Raw genomic sequence first — 15,139 nt, forward strand, 5'->3', positions numbered from 1 at the left:
TTGATGGACAGGGGGTTTATCCAATGAGAGACAAGGAGAGGCTTGGCGCCCGCACCCCCGTGAGAAGCGGTGTGGAAGGAGCGAATGGCAGGTTCAGGTGTGGAGCGGTGAGAAGAGGTGTGGAGAACTACGAATGGCAGGCTTAGGTGGGAATGATTGATGGGTGAAACAGCCAATGAACTGCCGCGTCTCGCTTGGAGCGGCACCTGGCTGACAGGAGAGGACAGCAAGCCCCACCGCTCCACCTGAAGGCTTGGGTGTGATTGACAGCTGTCTCAACCAATTGCAGCGCAGAAGCTGCTGACAGCCAATGGCAGAGCGGGTACGAGCCGTAGTCCCGCCCCCAGGTGCTCGTCGCTGGTCCCGCCCTCCTGGGGAGATCGCTATTTCTATTGGTCGATGGCGATGATTGACAGGCGAATCCTCCTATGGGGCGTCGAGGAGCCGTGAGGGGAAGGGGAGCGGCGCCATTGAAGAGCCCAGAGATTGGGGAGAGCGGTGAGAGGTCACTCGGGATGGAGTCAGGATCCCTCATTCCCAAAGGGATCTGTGTGTTGGGATTCCCGGCTACAGGGTGAGGGGATCCCTCAGGGATCTGCGTCTGGGGATCCGGGATGGCGTGAGGACATCCCTCAGGGATTTGGGAATGGCGTGAGGGGACTCCTCAGGGATGGGGTGAGAGGATCCCTCAGGGATCAGGGTTGGCGTGAGGACATCCCTCAGGGATGGGGTGAGGGGATCCCTCAGGCATGGCGTGAGGACATCCCTCAGGGATCTGGGAATGGCGTGAGGAGATCCCTCAGGGATTTGGGAATGGCGTGAGGGGACTCCTCAGGGATGGGGTGAGAGGATCCCTCAGGGATCAGGGATGGCGTGAGGGGATCCCTCAGGGATGGGGTGAGGGGATCCCTCAGGGATGGCGTGAGGGGATCCCTCAGGGATTTGGGAATGGGGTGAGGGGATCCCTCAGGGACCAGGGATGGTGTGAGGAGATCCCTCAGGGATGGGGTGAGAGGATCCCTCAGGGATCTGGGAATGGGGTGAGGGGATCCCTCAGGGATGGCGTGAGGGGATCCCTCAGGAATGGGGTGAGGGGATCCCTCAGGGATCTGCAGTGGGGTTTTGGGGTTATTTTGGGGGATTAATTTTTGGAAGATTTTGGGTTTATTTTGGGTTTATTTTGAGAGAATTTGGGGTCATTTTCTTGGACACAAAACTCGCCATCACCGCCCCTCCCAATCCTTGCCATCGCTTCCCCAACCCTCCAATATTCCAGGAAAAATTCCATTTTCTGTTTTTTTAACAGATCCATTCCGAACCACCCCAAAACGGGTGAAAAAATGAAAAAAAAAAGCAGAATTCAACAATTGCCAGGTTTTTCACAGATCCAGCGTTGCCGTTCCCAGCAGTGCTCGTGCACCCAGCGCCCCTCGCCCCCGATGGTGCTGCAGTTCTTCAGCTGCCTGTGAGGATCCTTCCTCCAAATGTCCCAATATCTGCCCAAAAAAAGTGAAAAAAGGTAAAAAAAAATAATCAGGAATTAAAATATTAAAAAAAAAAAAAAAAAAAATCTACGTCCGAAAATTAAAATATCCCAAAAAAAAAATCCCAATTTTCAGGTGGGAAATGTGCCCAAAATCTCATTTTTCTGAGGTAAAAATAAAAAAAAAAAAAAAATCAGATTTATTGGCCTGGTTTTCCCATTAAATTTTGGGATTTTTTCCTAAAAATCCAGATTTTTTTTTCCCCAAATCACACTTTTTTCCCCAAATCAGATTTTTTCCCAAAATCTGTGTTTTTTACCTGAAATCCGAGTTCTCCCCGGTGACCCAGCTCCACATCCCCTCCTCTCCCTTGGTCAGCCCCAGCCAGTAGGAGGCGCCGCGCTCACTGTGCTCCAGCAGGAACTCCTGGCAATTCCCAAAAATCCCAAATCCTCAATCCCAAATCCCCAAAAAACCCAAATCCCAAATAAGCCCCGAACCCTGAATCCCCAAATCCCAAATAAACCCTGAATCCCCAAATCTCAAATAAACCCCTAATCCATAATCTCAAATCTCCTAATCCTGAATCCCAAATAACCCCAAATCCTGAATCCCAAATTCCCAAAAACCCCAAATCCCAAATAAAACCAAATCCTGAATCTAAAAAAACCCTGAATCCTGAATCCCCAAATCCCATCTGAACTCCAAATCCTAAATAACCCCAAATCCTGAACCCTAAATCCCAGATAAACCAAAAATCCCAGCTGAACCCCAAACCCAGAATCCTAAATCCCAAATCAGTCCCAAATCCTGAATCCCAAAAAACCCGAAATCCCGAATCTGAAATCAACACCAAATCCCAAAAACCCCCAAATCCTGAATCTCAAATAAACCCCAAATCCCAAATAACCCCAAATCCTGAATCCCAAAAAACCCAAATCCCAAATAAACCCCGAATCCTGAATCCTAAATCAATCCCAATCCCAAATCCCGAAACCCAAATCAGTCCCAAATTCCAAATCCCAAATAAATCCCAAATCCTAACACCCACATCAATCCCAAATCCCAGATCCCAAATCAATCCCGAATCTCAAATCCCAAATTCTGGAAATGGGGTTTTGGGGAATTTTTCCAGGTTTGGATTTGGGATTTGGGATTTGGGATTCATTCGGGATTCAGGATTTTGGATTTGGAATTTGGGATTTGGAATCTGGATTTTGGGATTGGTTTAAGTTTCGGGATTTGAGTTTTTTGATTGATTTGGGATTCGAGACTGACTTGGGATTTGGGATTTGGAATTTGAGACTCAGGATTTGGGGTTGATTTGGGATTCTGGATTGATTTAGGATCTGCAATTTGGGGTTTGGGATCTGGGATTCGGGATTTGGGGTTGATTTAGGGATTTGGGATTTGGGATGGATTCTGGATTTGGGGTTGATTTAGAAATTGGGCTTCAGGATTTGGGATTCAGGATTCGGGATTTGGGATGGATTTGCAATTCAGGATTTGGAATGGATTCAGGATTTGGGATGGATTTGCGATTTGTGATTTGGGATGGATTCAGGATTTAGGATTTGTGATTGGGGATGGATTTGCAATTCTGGATTTGGAATGGATTCAAGATTCAGGATGGATTTGGGATGGATTTGGGATTCGGGATTTGGGATTTACGGTGGATTTAGGATTTGGGATTTGGGACTGATTTGGGATTCAGGATTTGGGATGGATTCAGGATTTGGGATGGATTCAAGATTCAGAATTTTGGATTCAGGATTTGGGATGGATTTATGATTTGGGATGGATTGAGGATTCAGAATTTGGGATTTGTGATGGATTTGGGGACAGATTTGTGATTTGTGCTTTAGGGTGGCCGCGCCCGTGCCTCACCTGCTCCGTGTCGGAGCCGACCACGACCAGGTGCGCGCCCAGGTCGCTGCAGGCGTTGCGGGCCCCGGCCCAGGTGAGCGAGCGCCGCGAGAAGGAATAGCAGCTGTTCCCATGGAGGCGCCAGCCGGCCCCGCAGCGCCGCGAGCGCCCCAGCAACCGGCACAGCAAATCTGGGAAAAACACCGGGAATGATCCCAAAAAATATCCCCAAAACCCCGGGGGAACCGGCGGGAAATGGGGCCACGGCAGAGCAGGAATAGCAGCTGTTCCCATGGAGGCGCCAGCCGGCCCCGCAGCGCCGCGAGCGCCCCAGCAGCCGGCACAGCAAATCTGGGAAAAACACCGGGAATGATCCCAAAAAATATCCCCAAAATCCCCAAAACCCCGGGGGAACCAGCGGGAAATGGGGCCATGGCAGAGCAGGAATAGCAGCTGTTCCCATGGAGGCGCCAGCCGGCCCCGCAGCGCCGCGAGCGCCCCAGCAGCCGGCACAGCAAATCTGGGAAAAACACCGGGAATGATCCCAAAAAATATCCCCAAAATCCCCAAAACCCCGGGGAACCAGCGGGAAATGGGGCCGTGGCAGAGCAGGAATAGCAGCTGTTCCCATGGAGGCGCCAGCCGGCCCCGCAGCGCCGCGAGCGCCCCAGCAACCGGCACAGCAAATCTGGGAAAAACACCGGGAATGATCCCAAAAAATATCCCCCAAATTCTGGGGAAAACACTGGGAAACGGGAAAAATCCTGAGGGAAATCCAGGGGAAAATAGGGAAAAGTCCTGGGGGAAACGGGAAAAGTCCTAGAGAAATCTTGGAAGAAAAACACCAGGAAATGGGAAAAACCCAGGGAAATCCCAGGGAAATACTGAAAAATGGGAAAAATCCTGAGGGAAATCCCAGGGAAAATGGCGACAAATCCTGGTTAAAATCCGGGAAAATAAAATCCCAGGAAAAACATTGAAAAATGGGAAAAATCCTGGGGGAAAACCACCTGGAAATGGGGAAATCCAGGGGTAGAAATCCCCGAAATCCCAGAGAAAGCAGCAGGAAATGGGAAAATCCCAGGGAAAATGGGAAATCCTGGGAAAAACCTCAGGAAAAACACTAAAAAATGGGAAAAATCTTGGGGAAAACACTGGGAAATGGGAAGAATCCTGAGGGAAATGGGAAGAATCCTGAGGGAAGGTAGGGAAAAATCCTGGGGGAAATGGGAATAATCCCAGAGAAATGGGAAAAGATCCTGGGGGAAAACACCAGAAAAACCCCAAAATCCCAGGGGAAACATGGGGAAAATGGGAAAATCCTGGGGGAAATCCAGGAAAATCCAAGGAAAAACATTGGAAAATCCCCAAAATTATGGGGAAAAAACCAGAAAACGAGGAAATCCCAGGGAATTTTGGGATTTTTTGGGGGGAAATGTTTAGGGATTTTTTTTTTTTTAAATTTTTGGGAAATTTTGGGAATATTTTAGGAATTACCAGAGACTTCCTTCAGCTCCTGTTGGTGCTGGTGGATCCCGAACTGCAGCCGGGTCTGGTCCTGCTGGACTGGGAAAGACCCCAGTATAAACCAGTATGAACCAGTATGAACCAGTATAAGCCAGTACAGCCCAGTATAACCCAGTACAGCCCAGTATAACCCAGTTTAACCCAGTACAACCCAGTACAACCCAGTATAACCCAGTTTAACCCAGTACAACCCAGTACAGCCTAGTACAACCCAAATCCATTAATTAGTCAGTAAATAAGGTGTTAATTAATCAGGAATTAAAGAATTAATTAATCAAGAATTATGGAATTCATTGATTAATCAACAACTAAGGAATTAATCAAGAATTAGGAATTCGCCAGGAATTAAAGGATTTATTAATTAGGAATTATAGGAGTTCAATAATTAATCAGGAATTAAAGGATTAATTAATTAATTAATTAGGAGTTAAGGAGTTCATTAATTAATTTCTAAAACTGGACTTTTCTTTAAATTTCCCAATATTTGGATTCTTTTTAAAATTCTCAAAATTTGGAATTTTCTTAAAATCTTCAAAGTCGGGATTTTCTTAAAATCCCCAACATTGGGATTTTTTTTTAAAACCCCCAAATTGGAATTTTCATAAAATTCCCAAATTTGGAATTTTGTTGAAATTCCCCAGACTGGAATTTTTATAAAATCACCAAAATTGAAATTTTATTAAATTCCCCAAATTTGGAATTTTCTTACCCAAATCCTGAATTTCCGACAGATTCAATTTCAGCTGCTCCAGCTCCGCCCTCATTTCTGTGTCTGGAAAGGAAATTGGGGAAAAAATTTGGAATTTCGGGAATTCATCCCAAAATTCCCAACTTTTGGGTAAAATTCAACCCAAAATTCCCATTTTTTGATGGAATTAAACCCCAAATTTTCAATTTTTTTTTGTTAAATTTATCCCAAATTTTCCATTTTTAGGTGGAATTCACCCCAAAAATTCCCATTTTTTGATTTGATTAAATCCCAAAATTCCCATTTTTCAGTGGAATTGAATTCCCAAATTCCCTTTTTTAGGAAAGATCCCCAAATTTTCATTTTTAGATGGAATTTGCCCCAAAATTCCCATTTTATTGGTCGAATTCATCCCAAATTTCCCATGGATTTTGCAGATTTTGGATCAGAATTCCAGGAATTTGACATCAAAATTCCACAATTTTGGGTCTGAATTCCGGGATTTCAGGTGGAAGTTTCAGGATTTTTGGGTGGAAATTCTGGGATTCTGTTTTGGAATTCTGAGATTTTAAGTCAAAATTTGAGGATTTTGGGTCAGAATTGTGGGAATTTTCGTCAGAATTTTGGGGTTTTGGGTCAGAATTTTGGGAATTTTGGTCGGAATTTTGGGAATTTGGTTCAAAATTCCCAGATTTGGGATCGTAATTTTGGGATTTGGGGTTGGAATTCCTGGAATTTGGGTCGGAATTCCGGGATTTTTTGTCAAAATGTCAGGATTTTGGGTTGGGATTCTGGGAATTTGGGTTGGGATTTTTGGATTTTGGTCGAATTAATCTCAAAATTCCCATTTTTATTTGGAATTCACCCCAAAATTCCCATTTTTTGATGGAACCCACCCCAAAAATTCCCATTTTTAGGCAAAATTCGATCCCAAATTTCCCATTTTTGACACAACCGCCCCCAAATTTCCGGGTTTTGCCGAAATTCCAGAAATTCCAGAAATTCCCCCAATTCCTGGGGCTGCGCTCAGAATTCCGGGAATTGGGGTCGGAATTCTGGGATTTTTGGTCAAAATTTTGGGATTTTTGGTCAAAATTTTGGGATTTTGGGTTAGAGTTCCCGGATTTTGGGGTCGGAATTTTGGGAATTTGGGTCGGAATTTCAGGATTTTGGGTCGGAATTTTGATTCAGAATTTGGGTCAGAATTCTGGGATCTGGGCTCGGAATCCTGGGATTTTGGGTCAGAATTGAGGGAATTTGGGTCAGAATTTCTGGAATTCTGGATTTCGATAGCATTAACCTCAAACTTCCCATTTTTAGCTGGAATTCACCCCAAAATTCCAATTTTTTGATGGAACCAACCCCCAAATTCCCATTTTTTGCTGCAATTCCCCCCAAATTCCCATTTTTTGCCGGAATTCATCCCAAAATTCCAATTTTTTGATGGAACCAACCCCCAAAATTCCCATTTTTAGGCAAAATTAGATTCCAAAATTCCCATTTTTGACACCACCACCCCCAAATTCCCATTTTTTGATGGAACCAACCACCAAATTCCGATTTTTTGCTGGAATTCACCCCAAAATTCCAATTTTTTGATGGAACCAACCCCCAAATTCCCATTTTTTACTGGAATTCACCCCAAAATTCCAATTTTTTGATGGAACCAACCCCCAAAATTCCCATTTTTGACACCACCACCCCCAAATTCCAATTTTTTGATGGAACCAACCCCCAAATTCCCATTTTTAGCTGGAATTCACCCCAAAATTCCAGTTTTTTGATGGAACCAACCCCCAAATTCCCACTTTTTGCTGGAATTCCCCCCAAATTCCCACGTTTTGCCCAGTCCTGGCTCACGTTTGCCCAGGGCCGCCGCCAGGAGCCCGGCCCAGGCCAGGGCGCTCAGGGCCACCAGCAGCGCCAGCACAGCCACGGAATTCCAGAAATTCCCGAAACTCCCGGAATTCCGGGGGCCGCGCTCGGAATCCCGGGAATTGGGCTCCGAATTCGGGTCCAAATTTGGGGATTTCAGCTCCAAATCTTCCGGGTCCTTCGGGGACGGAGCTCGGGAAGAGCCCGGAGGCCCCGCCAGGAGATAAACGCCTGTGGGAGAAAAATTGGGAATTTTGGGGAAATTTGGGGATGAAACCCCCAAAATTCCCATTTTTCAATGAAATTTAATCCCAAAATTCCCATTTTTGGTGGAATTAATGCCAAAAATTCCCCTTTTTTTAAATGGAATGAAACCCCGAGATTCCAGTTTTTAGGCGGAATTAAAACCCAAAATTCCCATTTCTCGATGAAATTTAATCCCCAATTTTCCCATTTTTTAGATGAAATGAATCCCAGAAATTCCCATTTTAAAATGGAATTAAACATCAAAACTCCAATTTTTGGATGGGATTGAATCCCCAAAATTCCTATTTTTTAAATGGAATTAAATCCCAAAATTCCTATTTAGATGCAATTAAATTCCCAAATTTTAGGTGGAATTAAATCCTCAAAATTCCAGTTTTAAGATGAAATTTAATCCCAAAATTCCCATTTTTAGGTGAAATTAAATCCAAAATTTCATTTTTATGTGAAATTAAACCATCAGAATTCCCTTTTTTTAGGTAAAATTAATCCCAAAAATTCCCATTTTTGATGAAATTAAATCAAAATATTCCAATTTTTATGTGAAATTAAATCCCCAAAATTCCAATTTTTAGGCAAAATTAAACCCTGAGATTTCAACCCAAATTTTATCCATTTGTGGCCATTTTTGCCCCCTTTTTTTTTTTTAATTTTTCAGACTTTTGGGATTTTTGGGGATTTTTGTGATTTTTTTGGAGATTTTTTTTGGGTGATTTTTATGAGTTTTGTGCTTTTTGGGGTTTTAGGGGATTTGGGGATTTTTGGGAATTTTTGGATTTTTGGGATTCACCTTTTCCTGGCGGGCCCCGGTCGGATCCTGGCATGGAAACGTCGTCGTAATCGTCCTCAAAGCTGTCGGGAGAGGCTGGAAAATGGGGGAAAAATGGGAAAAATTGGGGAAAAATCAGGGGAAAAATGGGGGAGAAACGGGAAAAATGGGAAAAATTGGGGGAAAATCAAGGGAAAAAAGGGGGAGAAACGGGAAAAATGGGAAAAAATGGGAAAAATTGGGGAAAAATCAGGGGGAAAATGGGGGAGAAACGGGAAAAATGGGAAAAATTGGGGAAAAATCAGGGGAAAAATGGGAAAAATTGGGGAAAAATCAAGGGAAAAATGGGGGAGAAACGGGAAAAATGGGAAAAATTGGGTTAAAATCAGGGGAATAATGGGGGAGAAACGGGAAAAAATGGGGGAGAAACGGGAAAAATGGGGGAGAAATGGGAAAATGGGAAAAATTGGGGAAAAATCAGGGGAAAAATGGGGGAGAAACGGGAAAAAATGGGAAAAATTGGGGAAAAATCAAGGGAAAAATGGGGGAGAAATGGGAAAATGGGAAAAATTGGGGAAAAATCAGGGGAAAAATGGGGGAGAAACGGGAAAAAATGGGAAAAATTGGGGAAAAATCAAGGGAAAAATGGGGGAGAAACGGGAAAAATGGGAAAAATTGGGGAAAAATCAAGGGAAAAATGGGGGAGAAACGGGAAAAATGGGGGAAAAATGGGAAAAATTGGGGAAAAATCAGGGGAAAAATGGGGGAGAAACGGGAAAAAATGGGAAAAATTGGGGAAAAATCAAGGGAAAAATGGGGGAGAAACGGGAAAAATGGGAAAAATTGGGAAAAAATCAGGGGAAAAATCGGGAAAAATCAGGGGGAAAATGGGGGAGAAACGGGAAAAATGGGAAAAATTGGGGAAAAATCAGGGGAAAAATGGGGGAGAAACGGGAAAAAATGGGAAAAATTGGGGAAAAATCAGGGGAAAAATGGGGGAGAAACGGGGAAAATGGGAAAAATGGGAAAAATTGGGGAAAAATCAGGGGAAAAATGGGGGAGAAACGGGAAAAAATGGGAAAAATTGGGGAAAAATCAGGGGAAAATGGGGGAGAAACGGGAAAAAATGGGGGAGAAACGGGAAAAATGGGAAAAATTGGGGAAAAATCAGGGGAAAAATGGGGGAGAAACGGGGAAAATGGGAAAAATGGGAAAAATTGGGGAAAAATCAGGGGAAAAATGGGGGAGAAACGGGAAAAAATGGGAAAAATTGGGGAAAAATCAGGGGAAAATGGGGGAGAAACGGGAAAAAATGGGGGAGAAACGGGAAAAAATGGGAAAAATTGGGGAAAAATCAGGGGAAAAATGGGGGAGAAATGGGAAAAATGGGGAAAATGGGGGAGAAACGGCATAAATTGGGGAAAATGGGAAATGGGGGAAATGAGGGAAAGACTGGGGGAAAAGCAGGAAAAAATGGGAAAAATTGGGGGAAGTAGGAAAAAATGGGGAAAAATGGGGAAAAAAATGGGGGAGAAACGAGAAAATTGGAAAAAATGGGAAAAAATCGGGAAAAATGGGGGAGAAATGGGGGAGAAACGGGAAAAATTGGGGAAAATGGGAAAAATTGGGGAAAAATCAGGGGAAAAATGGGGGAGAAACGGGAAAAAATGGGGGAGAAATGGGAAAAATGGGAAAAATTGGGGAAAAATCAGGGGGAAAATGGGGGAGAAACGGGAAAAATGGGAAAAATGGGAAAAATGGGAAAAATTGGGGAAAAATCATGGGAAAAATGGGAAAATTGGGGGGAAATGGGGGAGAAATGAGAAAATTGGGAAAAACGGGAAAAAATGGGGGAGAAATGGGAAAAATGGGGGAAATGGGAAAAATTGGGGGGACAATTGGGAAAATCGGGGGGAAGATGGAGGAAATCAGGGGGAAAATGGGAAAAAATAGGGAAGAATTGGGAAATAATTGGGGGAAAAGGGAGAAAATTGAGGAAAATGAAAAACGGAAAAAATCAGGAAAAAACCGAGAAAAATCAGGAAAAAACCGAGAAAAATCAGGAAATATTGGGAAAAAATTGGGAAAAATGGAGGGAAATCAGGAAAAAATGGGAAAAATCAGGAAATATCGGGAACAAATTGGGAGAAAATTGGGAAAAATTGGGAGAAAGTTGGGAAACATTGGGGAAAAATGGAAAAAATAGGAAAGAATCTGGAAAGAAATGGGGGGAAAATGGAAAAAATTGGGTAAAAATAGGGAAAAATTTGGAAATAATTGGGGAAAAAATTGTGAAAAATTTAGGGAAGTTTGGGGGGAAGAGGGAAAAATGGGGAGATCGGGGGGAAATTGAAAAAATGGGGATAAATGGGAAAAATTGGGGAAGAATTGGGAAAAACTGGGAGGGAAATCAGGAAAAATTGGGGAAAATCGGGTGGAAAATGGGAAAGAAATGGGGAAAAATTGGGAAATAATGGAGGGAAATGGGAAAATTTGGGAAAAATTGGGAAAAATCCGTGAAAATTTGGGGGAAATGGGGAAAAATTGGGAAAAAATTTAAAATTGGGAAAATTGAGAAAAAAAATCGGGAAAATTTGGGAAAAATTGGGGAAAATCAGGAAAAAAGGGGGAAAAATTGGGGAAAAGTCAGAGAAAAATGGAAAAATGGGAGAAATGGGGAAATTTGGGGAAAAAAAAGAGACTTTACCTGGTCTGAAGTCGCCCACCGGGGACATCTTGGAAGCCACGGAGTAAATTCCTGCAGAAAATGGGAAAAAATGGGGTAAAAACAGGGAAAAAATGGGGGAAAAATGGGAAAAATGGGAAAAATGGGAAAAGGATGAGGGGAAATTGGGGATTTAAATTGGAAAAAAAGGAATTTAACCACCCAAAAATGGGGAAATTCGGGACTTTTCACCTTAAAAATGGGGAATTCAAGAATTTATCCTGGAAAAAAAAAAAAAAAAAAAAAGGAGAATTTGGGGACTTTTCCCTCCTAAAAAAGGGGAAATTCGGGAATTTATGCTGGGAAAAAAAAAAGAAGGAAATTTTGGGGATTTAACTCAGGAAAAAAATGGAATTTTGGGGAATTTTTTCCCCAAAAAAAGAGAGGGAATTTGGGGATTTAAGATGGAAAAAAATGTGGAATTCAGGGATTTACAAACCCAAAAAAAAGTGGAAATTCGGGGATTTAAGTCCCTAAAAGGAGAATTTGGGGACTTAGTCCCAAAAAAAAAAAAAAAAAAAAAAAAAAAAAGGAATTTTGGGATTTAACCCTGAAAAAATGGGATTTTCACACCCCCCAAAAAAGGGAATTTTGGGATTTGGGATTTTTTTTCCCCAAAAAAGGAGGAATTTGGGGATTTAACTCAGAAAAGGAAAATTTGGGGATTTAGCCTGGGAAAAAAAAAAAAAAGGGAATTTGGGAATTTATCCCGGGAAAAAAAGGGAATTTACCCACCCAAAAAAAAGGAATTTTGGGACTTTTTTAACCCTAAAAAGGGGGAATTTAGGAATTTTTTCCCCCAAAAGGGGAATTTGTAAAATTAGTCCCAAAAAAGGGAAAATTTGGGGATTTATCCCAAAAAAAGGAGATTTACCCTCCCAAGAATGGGGGAAAAAAAAGTAAAATTTTGGGATTTTTTTTTTCCCATAAAGGAGGAATTGGGGATTTTTTTTTTTCCCCAAAAAGGGAAATTTGGGGGATTTTCCCCAAAATCCCAAATTTGGGGTCTGGACTCACCCGGCTGCCGCCGCAGGCGCTCGGGGCCCAGCCAGTTCCCGTAGGTTTCCTGCTGGGCCATGGGCCCCAAAATCCACTGGGGGACCCCAAAATTTCCACTGGGACCCCAAAATCTGCTGGGGGACCCCAAAATCTGCTCGGGGACCCCAAAATCTGCTGGGGGAACCCAAAATCTGCTCAGGGACCCCAAAATCCGCTGGGGGACCCCAAAAATCTGCTCAGGGACCCCAAAAATCTGCTGGGGGACCCCAAAAATCTTCTTTGGGACCCCAAAATCTGCTGGGGGAACCCAAAATCTGCTCGGGGACCCCAAAATCTGCTCAGGGACCCCAAAATCTGCTGGGGGACCCCAAAAATCTTCTTTGGGACCCCAAAATCCGCTGGGAGAACCCAAAATCTGCTCTGGGACCCCAAAAATCTTCTGGAGACCCCAAAATCTGCTGGGGGACCCCAAAAATCTGCTGGGGGACCCCAAAATCTGCTCAGAGACCCCAAAAATCTTCTGGGAGACCCCAAAATTTCCACTGGGACCCCAAAATCCACTGGGGGACCCCAAAAATCTTCTGGAGACTCCAAAAATCTTCTTTGGGACCCCAAAATCCGCTGGGGGAACCCAAAATCTGCTCAGAGACCCCAAAAATCTTCTGGGGGACCCCAAAATCTTCCGGACGCCAAAATTTCCTCAGCGACCCCAAAATATTTTCCCCCGATCCCAAAATCTCCTCCGGGACCCCAAAAATCTCCTCAGAACCCCCAAAATTTTCTCCCCGACCCCAAAATTTTCTTCCCTGACCCCAAAATCTTTTCCCCGCCCCCCCCGCCCCGCCCCCCCCCCGCCCCTCCCCCCTCGTTTCGGTTCCTTCTCGTCGCGAGCTCGAGCGAAAAACCCAAAAATCCCGAGAGAGAAACGGGCTGGGGACGGAACTCTGAAATTTGGGGTCAAATCGGGAAATTTGGGTCAAATTCTGAAATCTGGGGTTTAAATTCTGAATTTTTGGGGTGAAATCCCGAATTTTTTGGGGTGAAATTCTGAAATTTTAGGGTGAAATTCTGGATTTTTTTTGGGGGGATAAAATTCTGAATGTTGGAGGTCAAATTCTAAAAGTTTGGGGTGAAATTCTGAATTTTTGGGGTCAAATCACAAAATTTGGGGGTGAAATCCCCAAATTTTGGGGTAAAATTCAGAATTTTTGGGGTCAAAACCTGAATTTTTGGGGTGAAATCCGAAAGTTTTGGGTCCAATTCGGAATTCTTGGGTGAAATCCCAAATTTTGGGGAGAAGTCCCCAATTTTTGGGTAAAATTCTGAATTTTTGGGGTGAAATCCCAAATTTTAGGGTAAGATTTTGAATTTTTTGAGGGGTAAAATCACAAATTTTTGCCTAAAAAAAATCCCAATTTTTTTCATAAAAACCCCCAAATTTTGACCTAAATCCCCCCAAATTTTTGGGTTTAAATCCTAATTTTTTTTTATAAAACCCCCAAACCTTTGCCCAAACCCACAACTTTTTAAATAAAAATTGCAAAATTTTAAATAAAAATCCTAAATTTATGTCTAACCCTCGATTTTTTACATAAAAATCCCAAATTTTTGCCTAAAAATCCCAAACTTTTATCATAAAACTCCCAAATTTTTACCATAACCCCCAAAATTTTTTATAAAAACCTCAAATTTTTACCTGAAAATCTCAATTTTTTTTACCTAACTCCCTCAAAACTTTGGGTTCAAACCGCGAATTTTTGGTAAAACCTCCAAATTTTTGCATAAAAATCCCAAATTTCTGCCTGAAAACCTGATTTTTTTTTAATAAAAACTCCAATTTTTTGCCTAAAAACTCCAAATTTTTTTTATAAACCCCCCAAATTTTGTTATAAACCCCCCAAATTTTCTCCTAAACCCCCCGAATTTTTGGGTTCAAGCCCCGAATTTTGGTTTTTTTCAGCCCTGGGCGTGTCCCCGGTGCCGCTTGGGCTCCCCCGAGCTCCGAATTTGCATTTCTGGCCCCAAAACGTTCCCGGCCTCCTTTTCCTTTCTCTCGTTTCCCCTTTTTCGGGTTTTTTTAACCCAAAAGTTGCTCCGAGGCGGCGCCGTCGCTTCCTCCGCTCGTTTCCGCCCGAATTTGGCCAAAAAAAAAAAAAAAAAAAAAAAAAAAAAAATCGGATCTGGAGAATTTCCTGAGTTTTTTAAAGGCACTAAAAGTTAAAAAAAAAAAATAAAGGGGAAAAATAAAAATTCTGGGGTTTTAATTTGATCGATGCCAAAAAAGCCACCAAAAAATCGCCCCTGAAAATTGCCAAAAAAGACACAAAAAAAATCCCCAAAAAAGAGAAAATTTGGCCAAAAAAAAAAGGAAAATCCAGTTTAAAAAAAATAAAGAAAATTTGGCAATAAGAAAAAAAAAGGGGGGGGGGGAAAGTAAAAAAAAAGGAACAAGTCATGTTTAAAATAAAAAATAAAATCTGGCAGGAAAAAAAAAAAAAAAAAAAAAAAAAAAAGGGAAAAAAGGGAAAAAAAGAAAAAAGAGAAAAATCCAGATTAAAAAAAGAGAGAACTTAAAAAAGAGAAAAATCCCGTTCCAGATGTGAATTTCCCCATTCCAGGGGTTCACAGCCTCACTCCAGGGGTCGAGATCCCAGATCCAGATGTGGACACACACACCCCCGATCCAGATGTGGACATCCCCCCCTCCCCGATCCAGATGTTCCCGACCCCAGCTGGACCTGCCCCAGGAGTTAAAACCCCGATCCAGATGTGAATTTCCTCATCCCAGGGCTCCATAACCCCGAAATCCAGATGTGAAACTCCCCAAATCCAGCTGTTCCCCCCATTCCAGCTGTTCCCCCCATTCCAGCTGTTTCCCCCCCCGGTCCCGCCCATTCCTGACCCCGGCTGGATCCGCTCCAGGAATTCCTCCCCCCATTCCA

At 43.0% G+C, this 15,139-nt stretch overlaps 2 protein-coding genes across 2 annotated transcripts; both read right to left on the reverse strand.

The window, feature by feature from the left end:
- Nucleotides 1–1,161: 1,161 nt before the first annotated feature.
- LOC130263084 (asialoglycoprotein receptor 2-like) lies at nt 1,162–3,658 on the reverse strand. The gene is made up of 3 exons (XM_056510561.1): nt 3,372–3,658; nt 1,804–1,910; nt 1,162–1,496 (listed from the first exon to the last, which is right to left on the reverse strand). The coding sequence occupies exons 1-3, from the start codon at nt 3,642–3,644 to the stop codon at nt 1,361–1,363; spliced, it is 516 nt and encodes a 171-aa protein (XP_056366536.1). The 5' UTR covers nt 3,645–3,658; the 3' UTR covers nt 1,162–1,360.
- A 288-nt stretch (nt 3,659–3,946) lies between these two features.
- On the reverse strand, nt 3,947–12,580 carry LOC130262647 (uncharacterized; the record flags this gene model as incomplete). The annotated part of the gene is made up of 8 exons (XM_056509964.1): nt 12,458–12,580; nt 12,216–12,315; nt 11,181–11,231; nt 8,495–8,569; nt 7,426–7,671; nt 5,587–5,649; nt 4,848–4,916; nt 3,947–4,038 (listed from the first exon to the last, which is right to left on the reverse strand). Coding segments are annotated over exons 2-8 (657 nt in total), but the record flags the coding sequence as incomplete, so codon positions are not given.
- Between the last annotated feature and the right edge of the window lie 2,559 nt (nt 12,581–15,139).

This window comes from Oenanthe melanoleuca, chromosome 25, assembly GCF_029582105.1.
Source record: "Oenanthe melanoleuca isolate GR-GAL-2019-014 chromosome 25, OMel1.0, whole genome shotgun sequence".
NCBI classification, from domain to species: domain Eukaryota; kingdom Metazoa; phylum Chordata; class Aves; order Passeriformes; family Muscicapidae; genus Oenanthe; species Oenanthe melanoleuca.

What these genes read in the sequence shown, in the direction of transcription:
- LOC130263084 (XM_056510561.1), bottom strand. Translation starts at nt 3,644, where the DNA reads ATGGGAACAGCTGCTATTCCTGCTCTGCCGTGGCCCCATTTCCCGCCG. An exon ending in TCGGCTCCGACACGGAGCAG is followed by an intron (nt 1,911 to 3,371) that starts GTGAGGCACGGG and finishes GGGAATTGCCAG; the next exon opens with GAGTTCCTGCTGGAGCACAG. An exon ending in GGGGAGAACTCGGATTTCAG is followed by an intron (nt 1,497 to 1,803) that starts GTAAAAAACACA and finishes TTTTTTGGGCAG; the next exon opens with ATATTGGGACATTTGGAGGA.